General features: G+C 52.9%; 4 protein-coding genes across 4 annotated transcripts; 3 read left to right on the top strand and 1 right to left on the bottom strand.

The window, feature by feature from the left end:
* Positions 1–1672: 1672 nt before the first annotated feature.
* CTHT_0053430 (uncharacterized protein) lies at positions 1673–2326 on the top strand (the record flags this gene model as incomplete). Its single annotated transcript, XM_006695616.1, has 1 exon — positions 1673–2326. One exon carries the CDS (start codon positions 1673–1675, stop codon positions 2324–2326), a length of 654 nt encoding a protein of 217 aa, XP_006695679.1.
* Positions 2327–2840: 514 nt separating this feature from the next.
* Positions 2841–3396, bottom strand: CTHT_0053420 (uncharacterized protein; the record flags this gene model as incomplete). The annotated part of the gene is made up of 2 exons (XM_006695615.1): positions 2841–3263; positions 3331–3396. The coding sequence occupies 2 exons, from the start codon at positions 3394–3396 to the stop codon at positions 2841–2843; spliced, it is 489 nt and encodes a 162-aa protein (XP_006695678.1).
* A 1081-nt stretch (positions 3397–4477) lies between these two features.
* On the top strand, positions 4478–5721 carry CTHT_0053410 (putative mitochondrial phosphate carrier protein; the record flags this gene model as incomplete). Its single annotated transcript, XM_006695614.1, has 2 exons — positions 4478–4717; positions 4792–5721. The coding sequence occupies 2 exons, from the start codon at positions 4478–4480 to the stop codon at positions 5719–5721; spliced, it is 1170 nt and encodes a 389-aa protein (XP_006695677.1).
* Positions 5722–9616: 3895 nt separating this feature from the next.
* CTHT_0053400 (uncharacterized protein) lies at positions 9617–13613 on the top strand (the record flags this gene model as incomplete). Its single annotated transcript, XM_006695613.1, has 4 exons — positions 9617–9776; positions 9840–10512; positions 10576–11583; positions 11639–13613. The coding sequence occupies 4 exons, from the start codon at positions 9617–9619 to the stop codon at positions 13611–13613; spliced, it is 3816 nt and encodes a 1271-aa protein (XP_006695676.1).
* Positions 13614–13831: the final 218 nt, after the last annotated feature.

Raw genomic sequence — 13831 nt, 5'->3', positions numbered from 1 at the left:
CCCTCATTGTTCTCATCGGGCCTTGTTTCCAGCGCTTCTCTGGTTTGGGTTAGTTAGGCGTTTAGACCAGATCTCTTAAAGGAAGGGGGGGGTTGTTTGATCCTGAGAGACAGGGTTTGCTGGACGTTGGAGGAGCGTTTGCATGTGATTCAGACTCGGTAGTTTAAAATGACGTTCTGTGAGATAGATGAGAGCACAAAGCCTTCGAGACTGGAGAATTGAAGTTGGCATTTCCAGATTTCGGGTTTTGGGTCAGTAAAGACTCAATCAAACAATTTCTAAACACCAACTTTCTAACGCAACAGTATGTCATGAACTTCTCTCTGTATTGCTACAGTTAACACGTTTGAAGTTCAGTTGTAAGCCCAAGGCGGGAACCCTGGCAGCTTTCACATGCCACCTCGGTGATCTTACCCCGGGACGGATGGGTTGCCCCGCATCGTCTGCCGGTCCGCCCCAACAAACCAATCCAAGAACTGAGTTCCATGCTTACATCGCCCTTCGCGAGTACTACCTGAAACTGGATATTCTTCAATATATGAACTGATGGACTGAGGTGTCGGAGAAAAGGACTTGGCTTATCGATATTTGAGTTGTGTCTTGGGGAGTCAAGGCCGGGAGAAGTAAGAGATCATGATTCGTGACAGGACGATAAACGAGGGGGCACACCGAAAGTTGAAGCTCGAACCACACATATCCTCCTGCTGTGTTTCTTCCCCGAATCCGAGGCTCCAGCTACGGATTACATCCGAGAGAGGTTGCACTCAACAAACTTGCCTGCAGTCGGAGCACATCAATGGCGGGATGCAACCTCTCTCCGCGCGATGTGGAATGAATCCAAGTCTGGCATGATTGGGAACGAGGCTCATGTTCATCTTACATCCCCCAGATGGCTGCCCATGCGGAAGAAACCAAATCACACCAGAACTAGAAACTGTGGGACATGGAACAAGACTTAGATGCGGTGGAGGTCTTACTTGGATGGGAATGAACATCCGGAGCTCCAGCTGTGGCCGTGCTGTCTGCGAGGGAAGGATGATGGCTGTTTTCAGGCCTTGCCCGATGATGTCGTTGGTTTTATGGGTAGTGTAGACAACAGGGCCTCGGGCTACACTTCCCTTTATTGTTTAGGTCCGTCTGTCACACCAACAGAGTTTAGATGCGGTAGGTTAAGGCTGCATGACACCGAGTTGTGTGCTGCGGTGCATCATCGCCGGACTCTTTTCTTTAGGGCGGTAGGAAGAAGCTGGGAGTGCGCGGACTGCCTGGATGGTCATTCATTCGTTCGTTTGTTCGTAAACCCCACCGAATTGCAACTGCTGCTTTGTCCCTGACCCGCTCTGAAGGGGGGACCACGCGCCCACCTACCAGGTACCCCGGGGGTTTGTGTCAGGAACGACGGGGCCTAAGAGGTTAGAGGAAACTTTTGAGCCCAGGGAAGGGGAGGGGGGAAAAGGGATTATAAGATCTAGCATGTTCCCGCTTGGTATCTGCCTTTCTGTTTTTTCTTCCTCTGCTACACATCTCCTGATTGTCGCGAACAACCCCGCGCCGTCCATCCATTACCCCCGCCGTCTGCGAGTCTGTCTATCGCTACGGGATCTTACACACCAACCAGTCTTTTTGGAATAGCTTCAGCAAAAGCAAAAAGCAAACGAACACATCGCCCAACATGGCTGCCCCGGCGGATAAGCACATTGGTGACCTCAATGGCAAGTGGGTTATGGTATGCTCCCCTCTCCAATACCAAAACCCCCGTTACAGACCCGAAGCTCACACCTCCCAGAACAAGGCCCAATCCGACTCCGTCGACCCGGCCCTTCAGCTCCAGAGCGTCGGCTGGATGACACGCAAGATCATCGGCCTCGCCACGTTGACGCTGCACGTGAAGCAATTTGTTGCACCGCCCTCTCCGCCCGCCGACCCGGCCAATCCTCCCGTCACCCACATCGAGATCGAGCAGACTGGTACTGGTGGCATGAAGGGCACGACAGAGAAGCGGTGCCTGGACTATACGTTCCGCGATCACAGCGACTGGATCTTTGGCCACGTCAAGGGCCAGAGCCGCTTCATCAAGACGGAGGAGATCGACGACGAGTTCCTCAAGAAAGGCTGGCTGGAGGGCGAGGAAGAGGCCAAGGGTCCGAATGGCGAGACTCACATCATCTCGCACGTTGAGAGCTACGACAACGGGTGGACGGCGACCCAGATTTGGGGGTTCAAGAATATCAATGGCGAGAGGAAGTATGTCCGGAATGTGGTGGTCAAGAAGGGTGCTGAGAGGGTTGAGATCCAGCTGGTGTATGACTACCTCGGGAGCGACTGAATTGGTGATAGTTCGTTGAGGGATGGATAGCATTAGGAATACCCCTTTTTTGCGGGAGGTTGTTTGCTTAGGGTTTGCATAGATAATACGAATCAGCTCCAGAGCTGAAGGAGCTATTTGGTTATTGGATGGCATTTGTCCCCAATACGTTTGGTTGTGTGTTTAGTACTCAAAGAGTTTGAGCAATACGATATTATTGAACGCTCCAGTCTTGCTGCTCAGCAGAAGACAAGCCCGAGCTCCGAGGTGAATCCGAGCCCCTCCCCCCCCACCAATCCCTCCTCCATCAGTCTGAGGTATTACCTCCATGCAGTCCAGCCCGTCCATGTTGAATGCCCTGGTATGATAATGATAGTTGCAGTCGTGCTTTAATCCGGCCAGCCAAAGCAACCCAACAGACGCAAGAACCGCCCAACGCCTAGGTAGGTGATATACCCTCTAAGAATACTTCACAAAGACAGACAGAACTTCTCCCTCGTACTTCTCAACCCTTAACCTCTTCTTGATGAGCATCCTATGCTGGCCGCCGCTTAACAAACTCCTCCAGGTCCTCCCGCGTCGCCACCCCGAGTACAAACCTCCTCCCCTCGTCCGTAATTACCGCAAAATCCTGTTTCTGCCCGCCCGTCTCGTACCCCTCAAAGAACGCCTCGAGCTCCTCCAAGGGTGTCTGCATCGTGATCACCTTGTACTTGCGTCCCTTCCGCCGGAACCGGATCATCGCCGTGCGAATCTCGTCCTCGGGTTTTACGCGCCCAGAGGAGAGAAGGGTCTGCAGGTGAGGTATTGAGAGGTAGCCTAGCAGGCTGCGGGTCTTGGAGTCCACGACCGTGAGGTGGGTGTAGTCGCGTTCGAAGGCGGAGAGCAAAGCGAGGGAGATGGGGTCCGACGGGGTCAGGGAGAGGGCCGCAGGGGGGTCGAGGTCTTCGACTGTTGCCTGTGGGATGAATGGTTTAGCTTCGAGGATTGGGAAGGGGGGAGGACGGGGAGGGCAGAGAGCGTACCCCGCGATAGCGGTCGGCCCATTTGGAGACGAAGGTTTGGGTGGGTTGGGAGATGACGTCGGTCATTTTGTTTTCGTGTTTTCAGATCCAAGGTCTAGGTAAACTTATTTCTATGCGATTCGTGAATTGTTTTTTGGATGTAGCTAGGTAGTTCGTTGGACCGTTAGTGGTGGCGTCGTCGTCGTCGGCGGCAGCGTGAGACTGATGATGGTGAGAGCGATGGGCCGTTGGAGTTGCGAAGAGAGCATGCTATCTTTGTTCCGTTCGGTGATCAGTGGCATAGATTGATCAATAACTGTGGTGTGGGACCCACTAAAAGGGAATGAATCAACCAATTAGAGAAGAAATTTAAGTGGGCCGCCGTTGATGTAAAAGAAATCTAGGGTTAGGAGTACAGGAGAGGAGGGGGAGAGCATTGGATGAAAGGGGCTTCATGGCGAGGATCGTGCAAGATAGTCAATTAGATTCACAATGTCATCATCTAGTCTCTGTATGAAGGGATATTGCATTTAATTTTCGCAAGATGTAGATAATTCGAACAGTCTTGGGCACTGTACCCAAATCGTGCCCCACTTGGCTTCGGTTGTTTCCGATCGCCCAACAGTAAGCCAACAACGTCACCGTACGGTTTCACCCTGTTCCCATCTTCCTGAGGAACAAAGTTAGGTCAATCAGTAATTCTTTACTGTTCAGGTCTAGACTTGAGAAAGGATGTAATAGAAAGATAATATAATGCTACGAGTCAGAGCGAATGCTGTTTTAGCCCTTCCCAGATATTTCATGCACCGAGTCATTGACACTGGTTTGCTCAAAAGTAGGGCCTTTGAGCCTGGAAAAAAAAAAAAAGTGAAGAATTGCGCTCCCATATCAGACACAGGATGAGGTCATGCAATCTGTGAATGACTGGTACTAAACCCATACCTGGGAATCCAAGTACGCATGGAACCTAACCAGAATGGCGTTGGTGCTAGTCCAACTCCTGTCGTCATCTTCTGCTGGATGACTGCTCAATGTATGGTTTCCTGAAGCTTACTTGCCGTCTCTAATGGGGGAACATTACTTCTCTCTACGTTGCATATAGCCATTCTCTCTCTTCCAGTGTCCATTACTCACCTGAACCAGTGCGTTTGCGTTGACATAGTTCATCATGCCTCTCTTCCCAAGCATCAGAGCTATGAAGGAGAGATTGGGGAGATCATCTTCAAATACTTCGCTGCCAACAAGGCCGATTGAACGCGGACGCACACCAAACGAAGCCCGTCTAAACCTCTATCCAGCATGTTCTATCTCTAATACGACTACGGTTGTCAAGCCCTCGCCCGGTCACATCAAGCTCTACTCGGGGCAATACTATGCGGCCTGCACACTCGGCGGTCTTCTTGCCTGCGTAAGCCCTTTCACATCCCACTTCCCTCCCGAAAAGAAAAAAAACGACAACCAAAGCTCACCTCTGTGTCCCAGGGCTTAACCCACACCCTAGTAACGCCCCTCGACCTAGTCAAAGTCCGCCGCCAGGTCGACTCATCCCTCTACCCCTCCAACATTCGCGGTCTACGGCACATCTACCGCCACGAACTTGGCCTCCGCGGTATCTTTACTGGATGGGTGCCCACTTTCTTCGGCTATTCGGCACAGGGCTCCTTCAAGTACGGGTGGTACGAGGTCTTCAAAAAGACGTACTCCGACCTGGCCGGCCCGGAAAACGCGTATCGGTACAAGACGGGTATGTACCTTGCGGCATCGGCATCAGCAGAGTTTTTGGCGGATATCGCGCTATGTCCGTTCGAGGCCGTAAAAGTGAGGATGCAGGCGGGGATTCCGAGCCCTTATAAGGGCATGACGGACGGGTTGCAGACGATCACCACCGCAGAGGGGGTGGTGGGCGGGCTGTACAAGGGATTGTACCCTTTATGGGGCAGGCAGATTCCGTATACGATGACGAAGTTCGCTTCGTTTGAGACGATTGTTGAGCTGATTTATGAGAAGGGATTACCTGGGAAGAAGAGCGATTATGGCAAGGCGGCGCAGACGGGGGTGTCGTTCACTGCGGGGTATCTGGCGGGGATATTGTGTGCTCTGGTGTCGCATCCGGCGGATGTGATGGTGAGTAAATTGAATGCGTATCGCAAGCCGGAGGAGGGATTTGGCGAGGTGGTGAGAAGGATCTATAAGGATATTGGGTTTCTGGGGTTGTGGAATGGGTTGGGGGTGAGGATTGTCATGATTGGGACGTTGACGGGGCTGCAGTGGATGATTTATGTGAGTGCCTTCCTGGGTGGTTTTGAGAGGTCTCACGCTGACTCTGGTCAGGATTATTTCAAGATTTTTATGGGCTTTCCGACGACGGGGGGGCCGGCACCACCGTCGAAGAAGGAAGTTGCGCAGCAGTGATTGCGGTGAGGGCGGTGAGAGAGCTGTCGATGATGTCCTAGTACTGTATTATTAGGGTTCCGTGGCTGGGGTGACAGTTCTGGATGCCAGAGCCTCGGGTTTCCGGCTCAAACAGTTTTCGACTCTCAGGAGGATAAAGCCGACATTCGCAGTCGTAGTTGGCTGGCAAGACAGATAAAAGGAACTGTCTGGAAGCCACTGTTTTTGTCGACAAGAGAGCTACGAAGTCAGAGCCACCAGGCTTATAGCCAATGCAGTGATCGACCAAACAGGAACTAGGTAATTAGGCATTTGAGCAGTGCGTTGGGCATTGAACTCGCGACCTATCTAGGCTAGGAACAAAGACCAGGAAGAACGACGAGCCGTAGCATATCCAAGATGCTGCCCTACTGAAAAGTGAGAACAGGCTGGCGGTGATCAGCCAAACCAAGACAAACTTGGTCAATCATTTGTTGACCACAAAATCTGGAAGAGTCCTGTCAGCAATCGCTCTAGTAAGTTGGGAAGTGGATGGGATTGTCAAGAAAGCGTTGCTTGCAGGCACTGTCTGCCTTGGCCGCCCCTCGGGGCCAGACACGTAGGGAGTTTGATGTCCTCATGTCCGGCTCAAGGTACTCCTTAATGTCTATTGCATCGATTTGGCAGAGGTTCCAAAAGCTTGGTATTAGGTGGATAACAGAGCTGGCATCGTTTTTGAGCCCGTTTTCGAGGCTTATGAGCTCTTCGCGCGACTTCCGAATCGCAGCCTTTTCCTGCTCAAGTTCCTTTATTCTGTCGCTCTTGGAGTTACTTTAGTCCTTAAGGACTGCACATCGGGCTAGATAACTAAGTCCCCAACGGAGAACACATTGAGAGGAGGATGAGGGGATGAAACGCAGTCAACCTCCAGTTGCACTGCCAAAGCTGGCCACGGCGAGGGCTCCGGGACAAAAGAGTCACGGAAATAGCAGCGCCAGCTATCAGGCCGACGCTGACGGTATAACCCATCAAGGAAGGGACGCACCAGATAGATGGAACGACGGCACCAGCACCGAAGGCAGCCCCTCCGCTGATAAAGCCCATGGACCGGAGGAGCTTGGTAAGTGTGTCGTTCAAGTCAGCAATATTCTTGCGAAGCTGGCCAATCTTCTCATCAATAACGTGCTCTTTCGTAAGGGCTCAGGCACTGAAGCGACCCATATACTTTTCCATATCGTTAACGAAGTCGCGTAAGTCATCAAGTGATCAGTTAGGCCGTCTTTCTGATCCCTTCAGCTCTCTAAAAGAACTGGGTCAGCGCTGCTTCTTGGTAGCGAGGACGATCTTGAAGCACACCATGATCCAGAGGTCGATCTTTGCGGCTTTGCATTACCGATACAGAGCTATCGGCCAGACTCGCATGAATGCGTTCTCAGTTAGCTACCAGCGGGCTGAGGTTAGCTATACTTGAGATCATCTCAATGAACCTATGGGCTACAACCGGTTGTTCATGTCGTCACTGCATGCACCTGAATGCACCATAACGGGAGTGAGTTTTCATGTATATAAGAGCGTGCTGAGACTGGCTGCATTCGAAATCTGCCAGATCGGCCTATGGGCCGCAACCAATGTTATATCATTTATGTCGTCATTATGCACCACAAACACTATTTAGGCTGCTTCTACTGTAACGGTAACGCTAAGCTGATGTATGCTCTATGATGGGGAATGCTAGTCCCATCCATCGACTCGGACTGGTCACCAATACGGTAGCGCTATGGCAACTGCTGGGGACGACCTCTGTTGTGGTCTCAGACGGACGGTGGCTTCAGATAGACGTCAAATGCTTAAAGAGCTAAAGATGGCTGCACGCAGATTATCAAAGTGTCGGATTCAGCAGGCATGCATGGATGGAGGAGCAGAGAGATCTGGGACCGGACATGCAACTGATCTAAGCAACGGCATACGTCCTCTCAGTCACTCCCTGTTTCTGATGTGTCGGCTTTTGAAATCCTGGTTCGTAGATTAGTACGGATCTTCGCGGAGACAATGCGAGGAAGGCACACTAGTTGCCCTGTTTTCCATTTTCGAACTGACTGATGGAACATAACTTCAGAAGTATAGGCTTAGTTCCGCAAACAAGGAATTCGTCTAGATATTTGACTCTTATGGCCAAGCATGGCATTTATGGCATAGCACTTAGGATCGCCGAAACAATGCGGCTGATCGAGTGTGGGTTCCGAATCCAAGCTTTCTGCGACTGGTACGCGTCGTTGGTGTAAGTTTCAGGTGCTTTGGGACGAGTGGTTGGAAGATCGTTGGGTAGGTACTTAACACTAGGTAATCTTGGGTCTTAATCTGATATCCTGCACCTGGTTGGGACTTAATTGACTTCTAGGCTTTCAAGATTTACGTCTGATAATGGAAGACCAGATGCTTCTCTCATCCTACAGCATTCACTGACGCCGCACTTACCCATGTTTCCTGAGGACCTAGACCATCTTCCTGGCCCATCCCTAAGAGTCCAGTTGTTCACTATCTTCTTAACTCAACACACGTAGTCGTCTGAAGTCGGGAACCATTAGTCACTGAGCTTATCTTTAACAGGGTAAAGAGCTATGAACTCTGGTACAGCCTGGGTGATCAATGCTCAAAAGTTCCAAGGAATCCAACAGTTTCGGCAACTTGCAACTGATCAAGCTCGAGCTTTATAGTTACAAATGAGTGTTCAGAGGTTTAAAAGGATAGCCTTCTGTCACCACCTGAGTGACATGGTTGGGGGACAGTACTGCTGTGAATGGGCTGGCATGACTGGAGATGGAGACTTTGGTGGGTGTCAATTGTGTGGCTGTGATACCATGCTGCCTCTTTTCAAGCCTGAAGCACCAGGTACCACACACACTTTTGTAAGAACTGTGCCCTCCCTACCTTTGACTGCCATTGTGATTTTTTTTCTTCAATGCTCGATGCTTATGCTACCGAGTCAAGGTCATCATTCGTTTATCCAAGGCAATCGTTTTGTTCCAGTTAGCCGCCTCTGGTTTGCACCAACAAACCAAACACTTTTGATGCGCGCGTATGGCGGTACGCGTATACATAGAACTCAAAGTCGCACAAAATGCATAGGTCAGCTCGTATGTAGAGTAGATCTGCATATGCAAGGTAAGTGGGCCTAAAGAGGTTCCAGGCTGCAACGTGCGGGGCTGCGGGGCTGCGGGGCTATGGGGCTGAGACCTCCAGCGCCCAAATGGGGTTGGGGTCTTGGGCACCAACACCGCCACGCTCCTGGCGCTTTGTTGCGTTTGCCTCTATACCCTCAAGCATGGTGAGATGATCGTGTTGTCCTGATATGAGAGTTTCAGCCATACTCGTCAGGTTGGTATCGGGCAGTGCTAAGCCGCAAAAGTTACCTATTCAAAAGGAGTCGGAGAACTATGCACTACCGATCTGATTATACAGATCGTACTCCTTAAGAGCCCCTGATAGTATCCCATTGGGACCAACCCCCAAAAAGATCCCTCCCTTTCTCCGAGCTCCCCGAAGTCCTCCTGAGCTCTTTGTGTTTTAACAACCTTCTTACACAATACATATGGGATTGCCAAGATCTCACATTTCGTTCGAAACCAAGGTACGTATATAGTAGTGACCTGTTTGACCGTGTCTAGGCTGCTAGCTCTCAGCCAACCAGCTCTAGCCCATTCGCTGGCTCTCTGCCAGTGAGCAGGCACAAATTCTTCTTTCAAAATTTGATTGGTGCCAGACTGTCTTGAATGCTGGAACACCGAGTTGTGCGACGCCATTGCATTGCGTTGAATTTTCTGAGTGTCGCAATTGAGTGTGGGCACATCTCTCACCATCTTGTTCTAAAAACTCATGACTGCATGACCGCTGGAGCTTGATACCCCTGGACAGGTCAGAGTCTCTGACGGTCATCGCCATGCCTGAAAACTCTCTCCCTGTGCAGACCAACGCGGTCCCCATGGTGGCCGAAGAGCTTGAGACCGACGAGCTTGATGTGCCGCCGCCACCGTACGGCGATCACCATCACCAGCTGCAGTTCTCTCGGTCTGGCTTCGCTGCTGATGCCTCGGTCAACAGTCAGTGATTCCCCCTTATCCCTCTTCTCACAGCGTCCTGACAAGAGATACTAACTTCCCTAGACAACGGCCGTGTCAACATCTACATCTCCGAGAAGAACCGACGTCTTACTGAGCTCTTGGCCCCGTCCTTCAAGCGCGAGCACCACGCCCGCATCACCCAACCGCATCCCTCTTCCCCAGTAACGGGAGAGCCCCTCCCTCCCCCCTACATTCCCCCTTCCCTTGGCGGTCAACCCGGACAGATCCCTCCACCACGCCTGAATGTCGTGATCCAAATCGTCGGCTCCCGGGGTGATGTCCAGCCTTTTGTAGCCCTGGGACAGGTGTTAAGGGATACCTATGGGCACAGGGTTCGACTAGCGACGCACGCGACGTTTAAGGACTTTGTGGAGGAGAATGGACTGGAGTTTTTCAACATCGGCGGGGACCCGGCGCAGTTGATGGCGTTTATGGTCAAGAATCCGGGGCTAGTGCCGGGGTTTGAGGCGATCAAGAGTGGGGATATCAAGAGAAGACGCAAGGAGATCGAGGAGATCTTGATGGGATGTTGGAGAAGTTGTATCGAGGCGGGCGATGGGATGGGGCCGCCGCCGGAGAAGGGGGAAGATGGGAAGGTAATAATTCCAGAGGGGAAGAGGCCGTTTGTTGCGGATGCCATTATTGCGAATCCCCCGAGCTTCGCGCACATTCATATAGCGGAGAAGCTGGGGATTCCGCTGCACATGATGTTCACGTACGTCTCTCTCGCTCCCCCATCTCCGAGCACACTATCAACCCTTTACTAACAAAATCTCAGCATGCCCTGGACACCAACCAAGACCTTCCCCCACCCCCTAGCCGACATCGTTGCCTCAACCAACACCGACTCGGCCACATCGAACTACGTCTCCTATGCCCTAGTCGAAATGCTCACTTGGCAAGGCCTGGGCGACGTGATCAACCGCTTCCGCACCAAAGTCCTCGAGCTCGAACCCGTCTCCTTGCTCGGCGCTCCCGGCTTGCTCACTCGTCTCCGGATTCCCGCTACATACTGCTGGTCTCCCTCCTTAACCCCCAAACCGGCAGACTGGGCCCCGGAAATTACCGTCTCCGGGTTCTACTTCCTCGATCTAGAGTCAAATTACGTCCCCGACCCGGAACTGCAGGCATTCCTGGCGGCTGGCCCGCCCCCAGTGTACATCGGCTTCGGCTCGATCGTGGTGGACGATCCGGATGGGCTGACGAAGCTCATCTTCAGCGCGATCATCAAGTCTGGCGTGCGAGCCCTCGTGTCCAAGGGATGGGGCGGTCTAGGAGGCGACGCGCTTGATGTCCCTGAGGGGGTGTACCTGCTCGGGAACTGCCCTCATGACTGGCTGTTTAAGCATGTCGCTGCTGTCGTGCACCACGGTGGCGCGGGGACAACGGCGGCGGGCATCCGAGCCGGCAAGCCGACGGTTATTGTGCCGTTTTTCGGAGACCAGATCTTCTGGGGCAACATGATTGCGCGGGCGGGGGCCGGGCCGGCGCCGATCCCTTATAAGAAGCTGACTGCGGAGAAGTTAGCGGCGGCGATTGAGTTTGCGCTAACGCCGGATGTGAAGAGGAGGGCTGCGGAGTTGGGGGAGAGCATTAAGGCTGAGAAGGGGGCTGATGTAGGAGGGAAGAGTTTTCATGAGTTTCTGAATGTGGAGAGTATGCGGTGCTCGTTGGCGCCAAGTCGGGTTGCAGTTTGGAGGGTGAGGCGGTCGAAGGTCAGGCTGAGTGCGCTTGCTGCTGCCGTGTTAGTGAAGGAGGGGGTGTTGAAGTACTCTGATTTGAAGCTGTAAGTACTCTCTGCTGGTAATTTTGGTATTCTTTGGGGCTTACTGACCTTTCAGGTACCGTCCGATCGAGTACAACACCGAGGAACGTCCATGGGACCCCATCTCGGCGGTGACGATGGCCCTGGTTGGCGACATCGGCGCCTTCACCATGGCATTAGCCGACTTCCCTCGTGAAATCTTCAAGGGGGTCTCCCGCAAAGATTCCAACACCACAACTGGCACTGAAACCCCTTCCTCAGGCCTCTCCCCAACATCAACCTTCTCCCACAAACGCGCCAAGTCCAACAGTCATCTCTCAGCCACCTCCTCATCCACAACCCTCGTCTCCGAACCCCCTGCTCCGCGCCCACGCTCCTCCCACGGCCCAGCAACCTCCTTCGATGAGCTCCTGCAAAAGATTCCTACCCCCCACCAGCACCGGAGCCCCTCGCCCCGTCCCTCAACACCTAAACCCTCATCCGACGAGAAAGAACCCTCTTCTTCGAACATAAACCTCGACCTAGCCCTTGCAGCTGGAAAATCCGCAGCGCGCATCCTCACCGCTGGCATGCGCTTCACGCCCAACGTATGCCTCTCCCTCGCGCGCGGCTTCCGCAACGCGCCCCGGCTGTACAACGACGAGACCGTCCGCCCGCAGTCCGAAAAGGTCACCGGCCTCGCGACGGGCATGAAAGTAGCGGGGAAGGAGTTCACTCTGGGTATGTATGACGGGATCTCGGGGCTGGTGACTCAGCCGTTGAGGGGGGCTGAGAAGGAGGGCAGTAAGGGGCTGATTAAAGGGATAGGAAAGGGGATTGGGGGTCTGATATTGAAGCCTGCGGCTGCGGCGTGGTCCCTTCCGGCATATGTCATGCAGGGGGTTGAGAAGGAGATGAGGAATTATTGGGGGAGAGAGGGGATGATGGGGATTGTGGCAGCGAGGATTAAGCAGGGGGAAGAGGAGTATGGTTTGGCGACCGAGGGGGAGAAGATGGATGTTATTAGGAGATGGGGTGCGCTGGGGGAGGAGCTGAGGGAGTTCTGGAATTGGAGGAGGAAGGATCGGGAGAGGGAGAATGAAGGAAACGGGGATGGGGAGGGGAAAAGAGGGTCGTGGTTTAAGTGGAGGAGGAGCGTGCCAGCCACGCCGACGACGTCAGGGAATACAGAGGGGGCTGGGGAGAGTCAGGTTGCTGCTTGGCAGGCCGTGGTTGGACAGAGTCAGGCAGGGACGGTGAGTTTCCCGTTTGACGATGATGCAGCGCTGGAGAAGGCGATTAAGGAGTCTGTTCAACAGACGTCAACTGGTAATGCGGAGGAAGATGCCATGGTTGAGGCGGCTATCAGGGCAAGTTTGCTGGAGATGCGGCGGGTGCATGAGCAGCAGCAGCAGCAACAACAACAGCAAGCGCAGCAGGCTATCACTCGGCATGACGATCCCAAAGATCACAGTCCAGTCATCACAGATTACGAGCTGAGAAACATCTCTGACGAAGAATACCACGCCCTAATCGAAGAAGCCATCCGGCAGAGCATGATCGAGCACCAGATCGAGCAGGCTCGTCTCTGGAGCGCTCAGCATACGAATCTCTCACCTACTCAACAATCATCTGTTCCCCCCTCCCCTAACCCGGCTCCAGCCTATGCTCCCCCGATAACCACATCCCCTCCTCTCCCAAGCCACACAAGCACATCTGCATCTGGCACAACCCCCTCGCCCCCGAGACCCGATCCCATGGTCACAGTGCCAGTACCAGTAGTGCCAGTACCAAACGACGAAGATGAACAACTCCGTCTGGCTCTGGAACAATCAGCGCGGGAACATCGGGAGCAAGAGGAGAGACAGGCAAAAGAGAGGTCAGAAGAGGAGATTGTGTTGGAGTATGTCAAGCGGCAGAGCTTGGCCGAGGAGGAGTTTCGGAGGTTGAGGGAGCAGAGAGAGCGAGAGGAAGAGTCAAGGAGAAGTATTGTTGGGCCAAGCAATCCGGCTGGTGATGAAGAGGATGAGGTGTTGAGACGGGTTTTAGAGGAGAGTTTGAGAGATAGATAGTGGTCAGGGGGAATGATATCCAGATGTTCATATGCTAACCGGAGCAACAGCCTAGCGCGTCTTATGTTTTAGAAGTTTGGGATCTTTTTAGAGCTTTTTGGATGAGAGTAATTGACTGAAAGGCTTCTTTGTTTTGTGCTGGTTGAGATTAATTGGTGTGCTGTCCATTGATCAAGTTCTGTGTTGTTCCTCGTGGTCATGGAGGTGTTTCAGGGGCT

Source organism: Thermochaetoides thermophila (assembly GCF_000221225.1).
Source record: "Thermochaetoides thermophila DSM 1495 unplaced genomic scaffold scf7180000011820, whole genome shotgun sequence".
NCBI classification, from domain to species: Eukaryota; Fungi; Ascomycota; class Sordariomycetes; order Sordariales; family Chaetomiaceae; genus Thermochaetoides; species Thermochaetoides thermophila.
This window is presented reverse-complemented; position numbering and strand designations above follow the sequence as displayed.